The 16,851-nt window shown below is 39.4% G+C and overlaps 1 protein-coding gene and 1 long non-coding RNA gene across 7 annotated transcripts in view; one reads left to right on the plus strand and one right to left on the minus strand.

Annotated features, from left to right (window-relative positions):
• LOC105458552 overlaps nt 1-16,851 on the plus strand; it is a 253,105-nt gene that overhangs the window by 102,662 nt on the left and 133,592 nt on the right. The window lies entirely within an intron of this gene.
• The window catches only part of LOC105458551 (lachesin-like), a 280,519-nt gene that overhangs the window by 72,695 nt on the left and 190,973 nt on the right, over nt 1-16,851 (minus strand). For all 6 annotated transcript variants that reach the window (XM_011703947.1, XM_011703949.1, XM_011703946.1 and 3 more), the window contains one exon: nt 3,460-3,682. In XM_011703947.1, coding sequence (XP_011702249.1) covers nt 3,460-3,682 — 223 coding nt within the window. The remainder of the gene's footprint in view (nt 1-3,459; nt 3,683-16,851) is intronic.

The raw sequence follows: 16,851 nt of genomic DNA on the forward strand, positions 1-16,851 counted from the left end.
CGAGCCGCATTACCAGAGAGAAAGCATTTATAGCCGCGGAGAGTAGGCACGAGTTGAGATACGAGGCGATACTATCCACCGGTGCGACGTTTATCTGGAGGACATAAAGCTTAACGCGTTAATAAAGGTAGTGTCGAGTCGTTAGCTTCTTCATGATTGGAAGATATGTGTAGTATCAGATACATCGCAATTATCTAGAATGAATGCAATAGTGTATTTCTAGAGGACAGTATCGCCATTAGAAAATGGATATCGCGTGTACTATTCTCGTTGTGCTTTACGCAACAAGCATTTACATTTTTATTCTTTATTTATTTATCGATAGAAAAAATATGAAACAAGAAAATAATGCATAATTTTAAATGTGTGAAAAAAAGGTGTCACGATGATAAGAAAAATTAAAGAGGCATTGTCGTTGATTTAGAAATATTATCAGCAGGTGCTTTTTAAGTATCGATGTCGTGAAACTTTAGTTCAATAAGTATAAACAAAAAGTAATTTGAAGACGGGTAACGTATATAAGCAGGTGCGATGATAAAGACGTTTTACGGTCGCAGCGCGAGCTTGGGAAATAATTTTTCAACGGAAGACTGACGAAAAAAAGGAGAGAGAGAGAGAGAGAGAGAGAGAGGCCGACACCCCACCGCGCGTGGTGCTTTAACGAGAAAAATACCTGCAGTCGTCGAGCAATTTTATTTACAATGGTTAAACGAAATCTTGAAGAATGTAAGCGGTGAACTCGTAAATCGCACCGCGGAATCTATTGTGCTTTGACTTAGAAAAATAAACCCCGTTACATCACCGTCGTGTATTTCAACACACAGACACGCGACTGTATAACTCGGATGGAAAGCAAGGTAACGCTGTTTTGCATTCTCCATCACGCTTCGCGTATTCAGGGCACGATGAAAAAGCATATTTTTCAAATACAATGCGTTAAAAACTACCAATTAGTCAGTCGCGGCGTTTCTTTGAGAAATGTTAATAGCGAATATCAGTAGGAAGTTGCGCTTGGAAAACAAGCGAACAAATACAATCACCGCAAAAGACATCGCGTGAAAGCCCCGGGTGAGACGGTAAGTGAATGTAAATACCGGCACAGCTTAAGCCGAGGATGTCCTAGGAAACGGAAATATTTGCGGATGGTTGGTGCCACGAAAGTTTGGTATTCATTTAAATGGCGATACTCACAAGTTCTCGACTCTGTAATCAGCTTACTGATTTTCCTACGCGCTAGTTTCGCAGATATTAGTTTGAGATATTTATCGTGAAATTGCGTTGTTAATAATAGCTTCAGAATTAATATTAGTTAATATAAATTACTAATAAGGTTTATGATTAAGAAAAACGATCTATATCTATCTAATAACTTTAGATAGGAATTTTCACAGTTTTATATAATAAAATTGCTTTATAAAGAATAATATTAACTTGATAATGCGTTAACCATAAAATATGAAGTATAAAAACTTTGATCTCCTTACAAAGAAAATACATTTTTCTCATAATCGTAACAGATAATATACAGTGCTAATTCATTTATAGAGATAATGATAAAGAGTCTAACGAAAATACGACTACTTGATAATGTTTTTATTATAATTTAGTTCCGAAAAGGCAAAGTTTTCATTGTTTCACTGCGAGAATTTATAGCGCTCTTATATATTTTTCTGACTGAAGAAAGAAACACAATGATACTTTATAACTTTGTACACGTATAAGTGGTTTAAATTGCTTTTCGATTGTCGTATAAGCTCATTGATCCGATTATATGAGGTAAGTCGTAAAATTTATTGGTTATCGCTTCATGAAACCGATAGTTATCGATTCGACGTAAGAGAGTATTTTTGTGATCGTTTCTGCACTTGTGTGTTAATTCAATATAGAAAGATCGTGTAGGATAACAGAATCGGATGATGGTGTTAACTATAACAACAAGAGAAGCAAGAACGTAAGCCAGAGAGTAGTGTTATTTATCGGCGAAGACGATATTCAGTCAATAGAACGATGCGCGATTACGCGGGAGAAGATTTTATCAATGCATAAATTCGGATTTGTTGTATCCGAAGTTATAAATGCGTGCTTTCGAACTCGAGAGCTATCACTCTCCTCGAATGATGAGTAATTACGTTACCACGGGAAGAAAAGTACAATGCTCTCTCTCTCGAGGAGGATCGGTAGCGATTCTCCTCGAGCAAGCAGGTGTGTATAGTCGTTACTCTTTAGGATCATTTGTTCAACCGTTACGTTAAGGGTCAGGGCTAGAAATGATAAACGACCCGTTCTCTTACCCACCTTTCTCGCCACCGGGTTTCGTCCCGTGTGTTTCTCCTCCGAGATCACCTCCGAGGGGAATATAACAGGCGCGTCGGAGGAAGAAAAAGGAAGGAAGAGAGAAATACGACCGCCCCGGTCCCTTCGTTCACCTTCATCTTAATGTAGGCGAAATTTAAAGAGGCAGCTTCTCTCGCCAGCGGAGGCTTAAAGAGGAAATTCGTGACCTCGATTGTAATGACGATCAAAACGATGATGACGGCGCGGCGCTCGCGCGACGGGAAAAACGCGCGAGGAAGCATCGCGAAGACGCGCCCCGCCCTCGAGACGATTTAAATCAATTCACCGCGCACCGTGGTAGATAAATTTCCGGCCTGACGTTTAAGCGATCGCGAAAGTTTTTCGTAGCGAGCCGTACGTGCGATATGGCCTGGTATAAAAGTTTGCTCTTCAAACGATCCGGTCGGCAAACTTCTTTTCGCGCTCGTACTTCGGTTATACCGGTGCATGATTAAATCGGGTATACCGCATCGCGAATGATGTATGCGAATCGCTTGCGTTCGGCGCTGACGTACGTGCGTTCGATTATCGGCGAGTAATTACTTATGCAAACTCGAAGAGCGAACTCCTCGACACGTCGACGCGTATCTCTCTGAATTTATCTCTCGGCGTGGCGCGGCGCGGCGCGGCGCAACGCGACGAACGGTAGCAGCGATAAAGGAAAGCGAAAAAGTTGAGGGATGTCGTTATCGAATTTAAGTCCGCGCGGATAATTTTGCGGTAATGAAAAGCCCTATCTTCCCTGGAAGAAGAAGGCAGAGCTTAGCTCAACATCGGTATCAACCAATCCCAGGTGTTCAATTGGCGCTCCGCCAGAATTTAAGCTCGGCTTAAATTTCGCGCAGTTGCTACGTAACTAGGGCAGATTCAGATTAGAATTAACTAATTGTTGCGTACACCGTCGTAATTAGGCAGGATTCCCGCATGCTCCCCGCATACTAATATTTGATAGAAACCTAACCGCGAGATATCGCGCATGGGAGGAAGTTAAATCTATTCCGTGACACGCGATCAGTGACGCCTTACGTCGATAATATCCAGGAACAAATAGCAATCTGCTTTTCAACTTTTTATGCATGTTTAGCTGTTCATTCCAACGTAAGACTATCGAAATTATTAACTTACCGATTACATTTAAATGGACTAGATGACTCATATGGGGCGTCGTGGAGACCTGGCACTCATAAATACCGCTGTCCCGATGCTGCGGATACTTTATTTGGAGCGTCCAGTCGTCCGAATGAGCGTTGTGAATCGCTCGAAATCGCTGGTCGTTCGTGTACGTGTAACGGCCAATTGTGAGCAAATGGACATCTCTGTGCCGTACCCACGATACTTGTAGCGTCATCTGCAAAAGGAAACGAGATCGGAGTTAGAACGCGTAGGTGGATAAAAAAAGGAGAGGAAAGATCGATCCGTCAGAATCACGAATGATTTCACGCTGGTTGAGCTTAGTCCGGACCTGGAATCTTTTGTGTGCTTGGTTAAGGGTTACCCATTGTACCGGGATACGTAATTAGTGGTTCGTTTGTGTTTGGCGTGCTGGTAATTAGCAAAATATCGGTCAGGACTTTCAATCACGCTCTCGGCCAAGAATTTTCAACGCGCTGCTGGTGTGACTTATCAAGCAAGCAAGTTTTCTTGCTGATAAGCATACATGTAATCGAGATATGAATAAATGAAAATTTTCTTTTAATCTGTACATCTGGAACGGTTCACGGTAAAATGAAAACTACAAGTAAAATGTTACGTCCCATGAACTGTATGTTACTGTAACAGAAAATAATAAGTTTTTGTAAAGAAACCAAGAGGTCTCTTATGTAAAGAATTAATAAAAGGACTGAAAAATCGGAACGAGCGTAAACCAAAAAATCCAGTTTTTGTCTTTACGCATTGAGAATTGAAAAAGAGTGGGATCGTTCACTTCGAAAGCATAATTTATCGCTACGCAAACCAACTGCCGTCTTTTGACAGATGTAACGCGCGTGCACGAGACAGCGACTCGTAAGCTGATACCGCTGTCGCGGTTTCCAATGGCACATGTAATAGAATAAATTACAAAGCGTACGCGAGATCTAAATTCAGACTAGCGAGCGGGATATACGACGCCACATCAGATACAACTTTCGAGCGTGCGCTCCGAACGAGCGTTCCTTCCTTCTCGTACGGAGGAATTAATAGAGTCGCTTTGCATATCGTTGCAAAGTTAGCGTGCGAGATAAAACGCCTCGAGCTGCGATAATTGGACACCCGGACCCAGCGACGTGTAAATATTTGCATCCTTCGAGTAAAATCGATACGCATTACTCGAAAGGCACATGAACCTGCAGTGCATGCAGTAACGGTTCAGATACGTTTCAACATGATACTGTGGAAGATGTCCTAAATGTGTGGCTATCCTGTACGGAAATGCACATTCTCGTCCGATATTGCCGGACAAATTGAATGTCGCGGTATCGAAAGCTAAGTTTACATCGAAGGTTGGAATTAATTAAGCTTTAATTAAGGGTTAATGATGCGAACAAGTAAACACGGAATACATAACGCAGTACATGGAAAATTGAATTAATTGAGTTAAAATTAACTGAGTTTGCCATAGTTGTTCTAATAGCAGCAAAGGGGCTTCAAAGTTTGCAATGTTAAATATTACAAACATGAGATCGCCATAGCATACCTCGTAGTATTCATCCTCCACATTGTTTCGTATACCGTTAAATTTTAATGCTCTCTTCAATTTCTGTCCGAAATCTTTCATTAAATGCGCCATTGCTTGGATTCCAGGGGACCGATATACCTATCTACTACAACTATTTTCTCTCTCTCTCTCTCTCTCTCTCCCTCTCTCTCCGTTCTCTCCGAAATTCGCTTCCCTGGATCCTTATCCAACTCACTTCGTAGTTTCCGTGAGGACCTCGCTCGGTGGGTCCTGCCGGACGAGTACGAGTTGCAGCGGAAGTTTCGGCGACCTGAAGATGTCCCTTGTTCGAGAACTTGCAGTGATATCCGAGCAGATAAGGAAGAGGTAGCCCGTAGATAAGGTTGTCTTCTTAGTGGGGAGGAAGGGAAGAGAGAGAGAGAGAGAGAGAGAGAGAGAGAGAGAGAGAGAGATGAAAGATGAAATGGCGCGGAAGCAAAGCCTCGTAAGTAGATACATTTGAGTTTGGTCAGACGAGACTTGCTATCTCGTTCCTGCCGCGCATAGTTTTATTGCGCTTGTCGCATGTGTGCGTATCGCGCGCACCCGTTATGTCTTCTGTTAATTTATGATACGCGACCGACATGAAATGCCATAGTTGCCGAGCTCGAAGGGTTCCGGCCGTGCCGGATCCAGGACGATGGGTCAAACACTGTCGACTCTGCATCCTGCGTTCCTGGTTCTCGCACTAGCTCCTGACGCCGAATCGCATAGTTGGCCTTTGCATACCGATTCCGCTGTCGTCGCGCAAATACGATTTATGCGAATTCCCTTTCTCGTAGCCCACCGAATGCAGATAGATGGATAGATTTATTCTGTCCCTTGATAAATTTGCTAAAGATGATGGAAGATATTGCGTGAAATAATATAGATGATCTAATATAGCTATACTTGTACAAATTTAAAATTAGAAATCATAGCGATTAATAATATTTAATATTCAAAAAAATGCACTACTGAGATTTTAATATAATAACAAAAATAGATGACAAATATCAACGTTCACTCCTTTCAGCTAGATAAAGTAGCAGAGTGTCATAAACGTCTGTGTGAAAGACAATACTTGTTGGAGACTGTAAATAAATAAAACAGCATTATCTAACGGAATAGTGAACACGTAGCCTCGTTTGATGAGGAATCGATCAATCCTACCGTTTCGTCGTGATGTTATGTTGCTTGACGTGCGAGTTATTGGAAACGATGTCGGGCGAGATTACCGTGTTAACGTTCGTCGACGAATCAAATATAGCATGTACGAATTTCCAACGATGGAGAATTTTCTATGAGCTTTGCGCCTATGGCGGAACTGATAAAATTATCGGTCAATTATCTCGCGTAAACAAATTCTGCGTAAGAAGATTTTGACCTAATTTTGTGCCGGATAGGATAAAGTCGTGATACGAAAAGACGGAAAGTAAATTACTCTCTCATCTTCTCTCTCTCTCTCTCTCTCTCTCTCTCTATCTATCTATCTATCTATCTATCTATTTATTCATTTCTATCTCATCGTGAAACACGATGCAGCATATCCGAAAGATCAAAACGTCCAACTCGCAATATTCTACTGGGAAATACAAATCATTACATAAAGCACATGTAAGTTTCCATGTTATGTCACAACATGAATTCGATCAGTCCAATAATTAACGCCAAATTGATTCCATCATTATTCGGTCGTTCTTGTTCTAATTGTGTCCATCGAGAAGAGCGATTTACGTAATATTTTTTATGGTACTGCTTTAAAATTAAATTTAAATTGCGAATAGAGATGATTCGAATAAATACGTTGACGAAATCGACCAATCTAAATTACATTAAGCAAGCAGGAAAGTTCATGTTTTTCCAAAATGAAAGTTGACTAGTTCCATAAACGAAAATGACTGTTCTTTTACATAGGATCATATTTTTTAATTATCATAATGCGCTCGCTCATAAAATTTACGCTTCGTTGAGAATCGCGGAATTTAAGCGAGACTATAAAGTGTATTCGAGAATATAAAGTATATGTTGGTTTGTTATAAGGCAATTAACTGAAAAATAGTGCACCGATACGATTTGAAATTATTTTGCCGGATGGAGTCAGATTATCGACTGCTACTTTCATAAACAACCGTTTTATTGCCTGGCGAATATAATTGCCATGCCACAGGCACTCGATTCGTTTGATTTCAAGATGAAAACGCGATCATTAAAAACTGGCAATTTTAAACTGATAACGTGAAAGACGTATTTTGTACGTATAATTTTGTACGTATTACCAGTTCGATTATTATCCCGATCGATAGTATTATGAACATTAAGCCGATTAAAAAAGAGCGGAGAGATTAGGTACAAATCGATATAACGAGGTAGTCCGAACTTATCGATTATGTTGATAGTGTTTATCGTCTTTTCATTTTTTATACAGTCATTTTTAACAGTTGCATTATTATAACAGTTGCAATATATTGGTTCTTATATTTCTTTTAATAATTGTATTTTAAAACTTAACAAATGTTTTTTGCTTCTTTCTTAAATTATTCTTTGGTAAAGTAATCCTAAATAATTAATGATTATTTAACATGATTACTTAATCAAGAAAGTTACATCTACTAAATGAGGTTATAATTTTTAAAATTATCCAATACTATTTCCGTGTATGTGTTATTATATTAGATACTATAATTCATGCGCCGATGACGCAGCACGATTCGCATCTGCCACCAATTTTTGGCAGGTTTATCTTGAGAGAATCGTCTTAAGGGTCAATGGGAACGAATAGTCTATATATCCCATGAGAATGTGTCTGTACCCGCGCAATTTTATCTCGACAATCTCCATTCAGGATCGAATTGTCCATAAGGCTGTTGTTACCTCTCAACGACTTCACACCCTTCTGCCCTTTCTCAGGATACTTTTGCCGTATCTCAGCTAGAAGTGTCCGAAAAAATCTTATTGCTATATCACGTTATACGGGATATAGCAAGAACCCGTTTATTGTTCGTCTTTTATCATACGATCTTTGTCAATTTTAATTTTATCTTTTTTTATTATATCGATAAATAACGGTGCGCTCTTTTTCTGATTTATATTTTCTAACTTGAAGAAAGGCACAGCTCACATTAATTTCAATAAACGTGGAATTGCACGAATCAAAATATCGAATGCATAATTACAGAAATGTGAATATATATGTATATAGCTTATATAAGATCTTAATAAGACCTTTTGTTAATTCGAAAGGAATCCGATTAGTTTCACTGTGGAAATATTCGCTGGCGACAAAACTGGATAATCACACGAGAAAAACATGCTTTTAACGCAGCATTGCGGTGGTCCAGAGAGGACGCGCGCGCGTGCGCGTATATTAGCATTTCTCGTACCTATATATTTTTCGTCGGTTTATGCGCATATTGCCAGCCGGAGGCGCTAATTGCCGTTGTCGCACTTGGCTGGTACAGGAAGAGCGTTGTTTTATTCGCGCGTACCGGATGTGCATCGTGCATCCTGTATGTACGTACAGACGAATACAACAATACACACGAACGCGTTGTCCCCGTCCGATAAGCTTCTCACGAGGATTACGATGTCGCGCGCAGTTCATGTTGTCCCTACCCCATAGCTCTGCATTTTTTATCGCCTGTGCGATTTTCGAGACGACTCACACATGATTAACGGTACTGCAGTACGCGCGTTCTGATCTTTTAACGAAAATTGCATCAACAAAGAAATTGGTAAATAAAATGGAAAGATAAACTTTTATTTTCATGCAATATGCAATTTTACTTAAAGAAATAAAAGTTATAAATTAATTAATAAAATTTTAAACTTCAATATTTTAAGTATTTTTTGTGAAAAAGATTCGAAGAAACAAATATCGATTAAAATCTCACTCAAATTAAACAATTTAAATTCTGAAATGCTTATTTTCTATTTTTGGCAAAGAAAATATTCTATGTATACATGTATAATCAAGTTAGATGAAAACTTGTGATATGCTGACGTGACTAACAATAAGAGCTGGAATTATTCAAACAGTCCCACATCACAATCTTAACTTTCTATCTTAGGCGTGACATGTCTGGAAAGGTGTCCCTGAGATATTCTGAAATAAGACATTTCCCTTGTTTTACGCTCAAGTTCCGAAATTTTCCAAGACTTTGTAGATCGCAAAAGAGAGCTCGTTCGACAGTTAAGGTGGCTAACTACTGCCAATTAATGATCTTTAAGGGCATAACGGATTTCCGATATCCTATAGTTCACCAGAACGTGTCGAACCACTTTCAAGCGCCATCAGCTTTCCCCGTTAAGACGCTTCTCTCCCTCGTTTGCCTCTTGACGACAAGGAAGGTAAGGTTTCACCTTACTCCCTTTCGTCTACTAATCGATAGATTTTCTTGCGGAACCCTCATTCGCCATAGTGATATTCCCACGCGTTTAGCATTACTCTTAATTGAGTTTCTAGAATTAAACGATCGATGAGTCGAAACAATGTCATAATTGATTGTCTCTGCATTATTAATTGCAACTAACTGTTGAATCCTATTTTTCCATAAATCATTAAGAGAAAAACATGCTACAGAAGACAGACATGTTGAATCTCTATGTTTGGAATAGATTTTTGAAAGGTTTTTTTACAGAGCTATTCTTACATCATATTCCCGCGTTCGTAATTTAATCACATATCGAATATCAATATCGTAAGATATTGCACGAGACCATGTCTTGACGAAAATAGACGTAGACATGCGACGCATTCTCTCTTTTTCGGATATTTATATACAATTGAGTACACATTTCATGAAAATGTTTAACTTTTAAAACGTTCATGGTTTTGCATTTATTTGAATATTTTTACTCCTCATACGCACATAAGGTTAAGCCAAAAGTGATGTCAAATGAGTTGGTCCGTTTAATACTTTTACATATTTAACACTTTTGCATATTTTGCATTGTGTTTTACACGTTTCGGAGAAGAGTTATACGGAAGCCATTTTTCGGCATTTTGAAATATGTATATATATATATATATACGCAATACGAATATATGCGTGTCGGCCGCATGTAAATCGACTCAGCTGGCTGAACGAGGTTACGTTAATTTCGTAGCTATCACAGTTGAATAAACGCTAGAAACGCTTACGGGGGCGTTGTCAACGAAATTCCCCGGCGCGTGCACACAATAAAATTGGAAATCGGACGAGCTTTTCAGCCGGATCGCAACAAAAGTGGCGTGGCCGCGCGTCGAATTACGACGCTAAATACGTAGATATAATTCATTGCTCGTTAGCGGCACTTTGATAATTAGCTCGACCACCAAATTGTATTTTGGGTGCGCAGATTATGCAGCGTTTAATCGCACGAAGTACAATCGCATCGCCGCATACTACCCAAGTACGATCGATTTTTTGTTCTTGCTTTCTTTTTACGGATAGCTTTGTGATGAATATAACGAAAAGATTGCTATATGTATGTAACATGAAAATTAAAGCGCAGAAAACGAATTATCTGCGGCAGTCTCTCTGTCTCTCCCCCTCTCTCTCTCTCTCTCTCTCTCTCTCTCTCTCTCTCTCTCTCTCTCTCTCTCTCTTTCTCTCTCTCTCTGTATAAATAAGCTCGTATATAATTTCAGCGTGACCCAGGAGTGCGGATGCGTTTAATTAATGTCCGCAATATTTAATTCCTCGTTACCACTCTGTATCTATAATTATTACAGCGTTCAACGAGATTCTATTCGGCAGATTTTGTTCGCGGGAATTGCGATTCTCTCACGAAAATAGAATCTACGCGTAATGTAATAAAATAAGCGAAAATCCGTGAAAAATTCAAGCGAAGTACAGTGTGGGTGTACGATATATTTCTGGAATATTCCACTTTTTAGAGACGGTTAAATGTGCCGTCACGAGGTAAATTAAACGTTTATACATCTATGGCAACGATGAATCCGCCGGTGTCGCTTAATGGCGATCATCGAAGTGGCACCACGCGGCTATTTATTGCTCCCCTGTTCTGGGAACTGCACAATCATTCGATGTCTCTCGTCATTCGATGTACGTTAATTTCGCCATACGACATCAAATATTCCACTAATGCGACGAATTCAATGTCGGTCGTCATTAAAATCCGCGCTCATTGAAAAAGATAATATTCGCTAAACAAAACAGAGAAATTAGCGAATAATTGAAATGAGGCAAATGTAGCTCGACGATTGTTACGATCATATTTATAAAGAAAGAGTACAGACAAGAGAGAAGAACAAATGAGGACATACGCAACATCGCAATAGATCTTCATGAATAATAAGGTGAAAACGTTTGCATTCTTAAACTCTTTTAATTGTTATTTGCAATCTACTGTGAATTTTCGGGCAAAATCGAACCCAAAATAGTTACGAAGACAGACATGTGAAGAATAAAGTTTTGTACACGTACGAAGAGGAAGATTCCTTTTCCTCTATCTTTCTTTTGCATCTCATGCTCAATATTGCTGAATCGGCGCGTTCCATTCGATGAATTCTAAAGCGTCCGACTGGAAACCGTTCGTAGCTTATCAATCGCGGGAGCCACTGATAATGTTCGCGTGTCCCCGCGCCCGCTTCCGATATATTGTATCGACTCGACGATGTACGCCATCGAACACGGTCGGCGTTTCGTGCTGCCTCACAAGCATCACTGCCGTCGATATTTAATTAAGCCGTGCTATTAATTACCGCACAAACATCAGTGTTTTATCATTCTTACCGCCGACGCATATTTAAGCGGCAACGAGAGAAATTCGTTTTTCCTCGATTTTCAGATCCGCAAGTAGATTTCGCGAACTTTACGAGTTGCAATTAATTATACATGCTGTTCCAGAGGAATATTTCAGCAACGCCTTTGATGAATATGAAGTCAACGTTTTCTTGATCGAGAGAAAAATTTTGAAAAATAACGTGAAATAGAAATAATTCCAACAAATTAAAAAAGAAGCGTTTCCTGTAATAAACGTTTCCGTAATCTCGACGGGACTTTGCAGGAATCGTTATCCGAGAGCTCATAAATTAGAAATTCGGAATGATATAATTATTCGTGAGAGCGTTCTCACTCCGAAACTTGAATACTGGATTACACGACAAGTTCAATTAGCAATTATCGTTTTGAAGTGGAGCGCATTGGGTAGCATATAAATGCTTGATAGCAGACAGTTCCCAAGTCATCGCGCTTTTACATCCGTAGGATGGACGAGATTAATTTGATCCCATTTGCGAATGCGGTATGCATTGCGGATGCAAAAGGTCAAAGGACATGTCCTCTATACCTGCGTTCGATCGATTAATTCAAAGTTCACAATTAAGCTTACCACTCGTGCGTAATAATTAAATGTGCCATTAGCGTATTACTTGTAAAAATTCCGAGAGCATGAATGATAGTACAAATTGGCTTTTTAACCAATTTATAGAAACTTTCGCAAAGCGGCAAATAGTGATATGCGATTAACGTAATAAGAAAATTTCTACAATAAAATAATAATTTGAATTAAAATATAAAATCTAATAGTCACTTTGTTAAACACATTTCATCAAGCAGACATAATATTTATTATATTACTGACCAAGGAAAGGATTGGGATGCATTCTCTTTTTTTCGAAAACCTTGTTAATTACCTACGTTTCGAAGAAAAATTTGGTAAAACCGGTGCTTTCATGTGCCACTCTCGCTTGCGCGAGTTCCTTTTTGCAACAAAAAAAAAAGAAAAAAAACTCTTAACTCGTAGCACGTAGAAAAGTTGTATTATTACGACAAGTTTCGCTGTCCAAAGTGTCGCCAAAGCAAAAGCGTCCGTAACCGCGCCTTCACCTCGGCAACGACTTTCCAGAGACTACTTTCATTCCAACGTAAACGACTTTCGACGCACAGCATTGCGCCTGCACGAAATGAGCTTGCGAATAAGCGCGCACGCACGTGCGCACTTTACATTTGTATTTTATAGTGAAAATGGTATAGAAATATTCGCAGCTAATACAATAAAATATCCAGAATAGGATATTGCCAGCAAAAGAAAAGCTTTAAAAATATTTTAGATGTTTTACATAGACTAGTTAAAAGAACACTAGTTAAAAGAAAGTTCAAACAAGAAAATAAATTCATCAATTGATCTATTGATTTCTTTCTCCTCGCAAAGGTGAGAATATCCAGGCCGAAGCTGGCCGGGTATTAATCCTGTCTCGGTTCTTAGGTCAGGGGGTTAAAGTCGCGGTTGCACGCCGCCGTCGGGGAAATCGCATGACGTTCTCTCGCCGACGAGGAAACGAGGGCGGAGACGAGAGGGAAGAAACGATGGCGACTCGAGGGAGGGTTGCGTATCGCGAACTAGTTTGTCTACCGCGTTCTATCGGTTAACCATTCGTCTTCGTGCTGCACTGCTCGCTACAGTCTTTTACGGTGTCCCACCAGCCGTGGAAGAAGCTCTTCCGCTTTCCGTATCCTCAGGGAGAACTCAAATTTCTCCCCGGTTTTCGTCCCTCTATTCCCTCAGTCTCAGTGCGCAGAGTAGACGTGCCGCGTGACGCGTATGGGAAATTCGATTCTTAAGAGTCGGTCGCCATCATCGATTTATCCACGCTTACTTTTGCGAAGGGTTGAATTTCGGTTAGGTGTTCGTGGTATTGTGCTCTTTCAGCGAGTGCTCTTTCTCAGATTTTTACTCAACGTGCGTTCGCAGATTTGCAATGCGCTTTCCATTGTTCAGAAATGCGTCACTATGCCTTCTGCATGCTTGTGACCGGATATTTTAAAAGCTCTCGAAATATGTAAGAGAAAACTGATATTGGAAATATTCAATGAAACAAATTAAGTTTTAAGATAACAAATGGTCGAATGTTACGAGGAAAATGGTTGACCTAATTAATGGAGCTGCACTAAACGAGTACCTATATCTATTTTATTGTTAGTTATCGGATCGGACGGAACATGAAAAGTGTATCCTTAACGCATTTATCTGCAGCACTATTCCTCTCTCTATCTCTTAACGTTGATATTTAATGAATTTTCTGCGGATAAATACGAGCGAGGAATTGAAAAATTACTGAACCGACAAGAAAACAGGGAAGCAGAATGAGGAAGAAGCGATAAAAATTTATCGAACGATTGCTTGCTTGAAGCCAGAAATAGCAAGCGTTCGGTTTCACGTTACTTTCTTATTCGACTTTAATTTTTTCATACCTTTACCTTGTTGTATCCATTTATTAATTATTGTAAGAATCATTAAGTTTTAAGTTACATTAAATTCTAAAGCTTAGTCGAAGATGACTAGAATGTTATCGTAATATAACGCTGTTTTTCCTTTATATGTCTATATTTTTAATAATAGTTATACGTTTTATCAACACAATAATAAAACTAATAATAATTAGAATCGTAATAATAATAATACGCTAAGCTAAGCTTTTATTGCTAGTATAATTCTTTTTCATTCATCATAATTATCATATCTTTATATTCTTATCATAATTTTAAAAAGCGAAACATCATCAAGTTTGACCTTTGAAGATTGGCTTATGCGTTATGTACATATTATTTTCAACTGAGGATAGCTTCAGGATTGTCCACAAGAGATTGCAGAGGAACGTTATCCCGAATAGAAGGTATCTTTAAGATTTTATAGTTGTAGCAGTTACGAAAGCGTAGAAAAGTTTGCTGTGCTATTTGGTCCAGATTCACCGACATCGAGAAGCGTTCCATTCCAGAGCACAAAATTCCACCGCGAGCGTTCGCGTGCCTTGAACCTTTACGGATATATTTCTGCGACGTTCCGTGCGAGACCGTTCATACATGGTGGCACACGTACGCAGCACTGCACGAAACGACGACGAGTAGCGACTGAAAGTAGAGACGTTGCCACAGCAATTTGAGTGGACGAGAAAAGAAAGAGAAAGACAGAGAAAGAGCCAATGCAAAACGGCGAAAAACTTGGACGTTACAAGTAAGGCAAATTAGACTTTTTATTAAGACAAACCGCTGTAACCGCTTATCATACTTGTATGCTACCACGTTCACGAATGCAGACGTGTAAAAAATAACAATGTAAAAGCATGTAAAAATAATTGAAATTATGTTTAATTTCACAAAGTTCTGCAGAAATTCAGTTCTTGACGTATCTCCGTTTCTACTCGCTCACGAGTTAATTATCATGTTTTGCATTTCGCGATAATATCGCGTCTCACATTTTACGCGTCTACAGTTATTCGACCAAAGCAAAACGTACGCATCTGCTCGTCGAGTTGCATGCAATTTTATGCGGGGTAGCGCGTTAATCAAGGAAGCTCGAAAAACCGTGACCGCCTCCACCCTTCGTTCCTTACTGACGTGACTTCTTTATCTGCATTTTATCCCACTCCATCCGTTATTGCATTATGCATATCACACGGTTCGCTGGACGGCAGTGCAATTGTGCCGCTGCCGTCCAGTTGACCACGTACAGAAGAAATTCCAGAAGGATAGGTACAACCTCCGCCAAGAGATGCAAGATAGATCAAGAAAGAAAAAGCGACAGAGAGAGAGAGAGAGAGAGAGAAGGAAAACGCGAGAACAGGGATAATCAGGCAGGGCACGAGGGACGGTCGATGTATTTCAAGCCGCAAATTGTAACCGAAAACTGCTTGGTATTCAAGTCGCAACGTCTTTTCGCCCCTCGTATTCCATTTTTCGCTTCGGTCGTGTTGAGGCAGAATGGAAATGCGGATTGATCGATAGTCCCTCGCGGACCGCGGACCGCCGCAAAAGGATTCGGCGGTCACTCGGCGAATAAAGTGACGAAAGCCTTGCACCGTAGTGACTCAACCGAACTTTTGAGAAACCAAGTGCACGTAGCGCGAATAATACTGCTTCTTGGCTGCTAAAACTCTCTGGTTCGTCTCTCGTTTGTTACCACTCCACCAAAGTACGACCGACACGTGCCTCTTTGTTTCCTTCATTGAGTAGTTCATTGTCCCTCCATTTTCCGATATTTGTTCCCACATTAAAAAAAAAATCAGCGTTCTTTACCAAATGAAATTTGATTTATTTTTAATTATTTTTCTATATATGCGGGAAAAATAATATATCTTTTTTTCAGAAAAATCTATTTTATAAAATTGTTACAATAATTTATCTTTATAAAATATCATTTATAAATTATTCTTTATAAAATACCATTTTATTATTCTTTTCAATTCGTTTATATTACACATACAGTCATTATTTCAATAATAAAATTATTAAAGTAATTGTCCAAAGAGAGGAACAGATTTTTGTAGATACGTTTGTATATTTATTCTGTATAAGAGCATTACAGTTGCAAAAGTTTTGCCACTCAACCAACCTGTTTCTTCTCGTGTGTAGTGCGAGATACGTAAAATAGGTCGATGTAATATAAAGCGTCGTCGTGTCATCGGTCTTTAGTTCAGGGAACCTTCCGCCAGCAAATATTTATCGTTTACGTACGAGGTATTCGGAAACGTGAGTCGCATTGCATTCCGTTCTTTTGCGATGTTTACGCTCACGTTGGATATGGAAGGTTCATTGAATGTTGGGCGTAAAACTGGAGAAGCAATGTGTATTTATGTATATGCATAAATCGAATGTGGAGGTTGTGCTAAATTATGGAAAATCAAACCGTGAATTAAAATGTGAATTTTAACCTTTGAGCACTCGATTCTTCGAATGCCCGATGTCTGTATATGTTGAAAATACGTTATATTCTTAAAACAACTAACACAAATAGAGCCAGAGGCTGTTGTATACTCCGTGCACAATAACGTAACAATAAACTTGCATATATGCAATTTTACGATTATACGTCACTGCTGCGCGCGCAAAACACCCCCC

Source organism: Wasmannia auropunctata, unplaced genomic scaffold (genome assembly GCF_000956235.1).
Source record: "Wasmannia auropunctata unplaced genomic scaffold, wasmannia.A_1.0 LD334508.1, whole genome shotgun sequence".
NCBI classification, from domain to species: domain Eukaryota; kingdom Metazoa; phylum Arthropoda; class Insecta; order Hymenoptera; family Formicidae; genus Wasmannia; species Wasmannia auropunctata.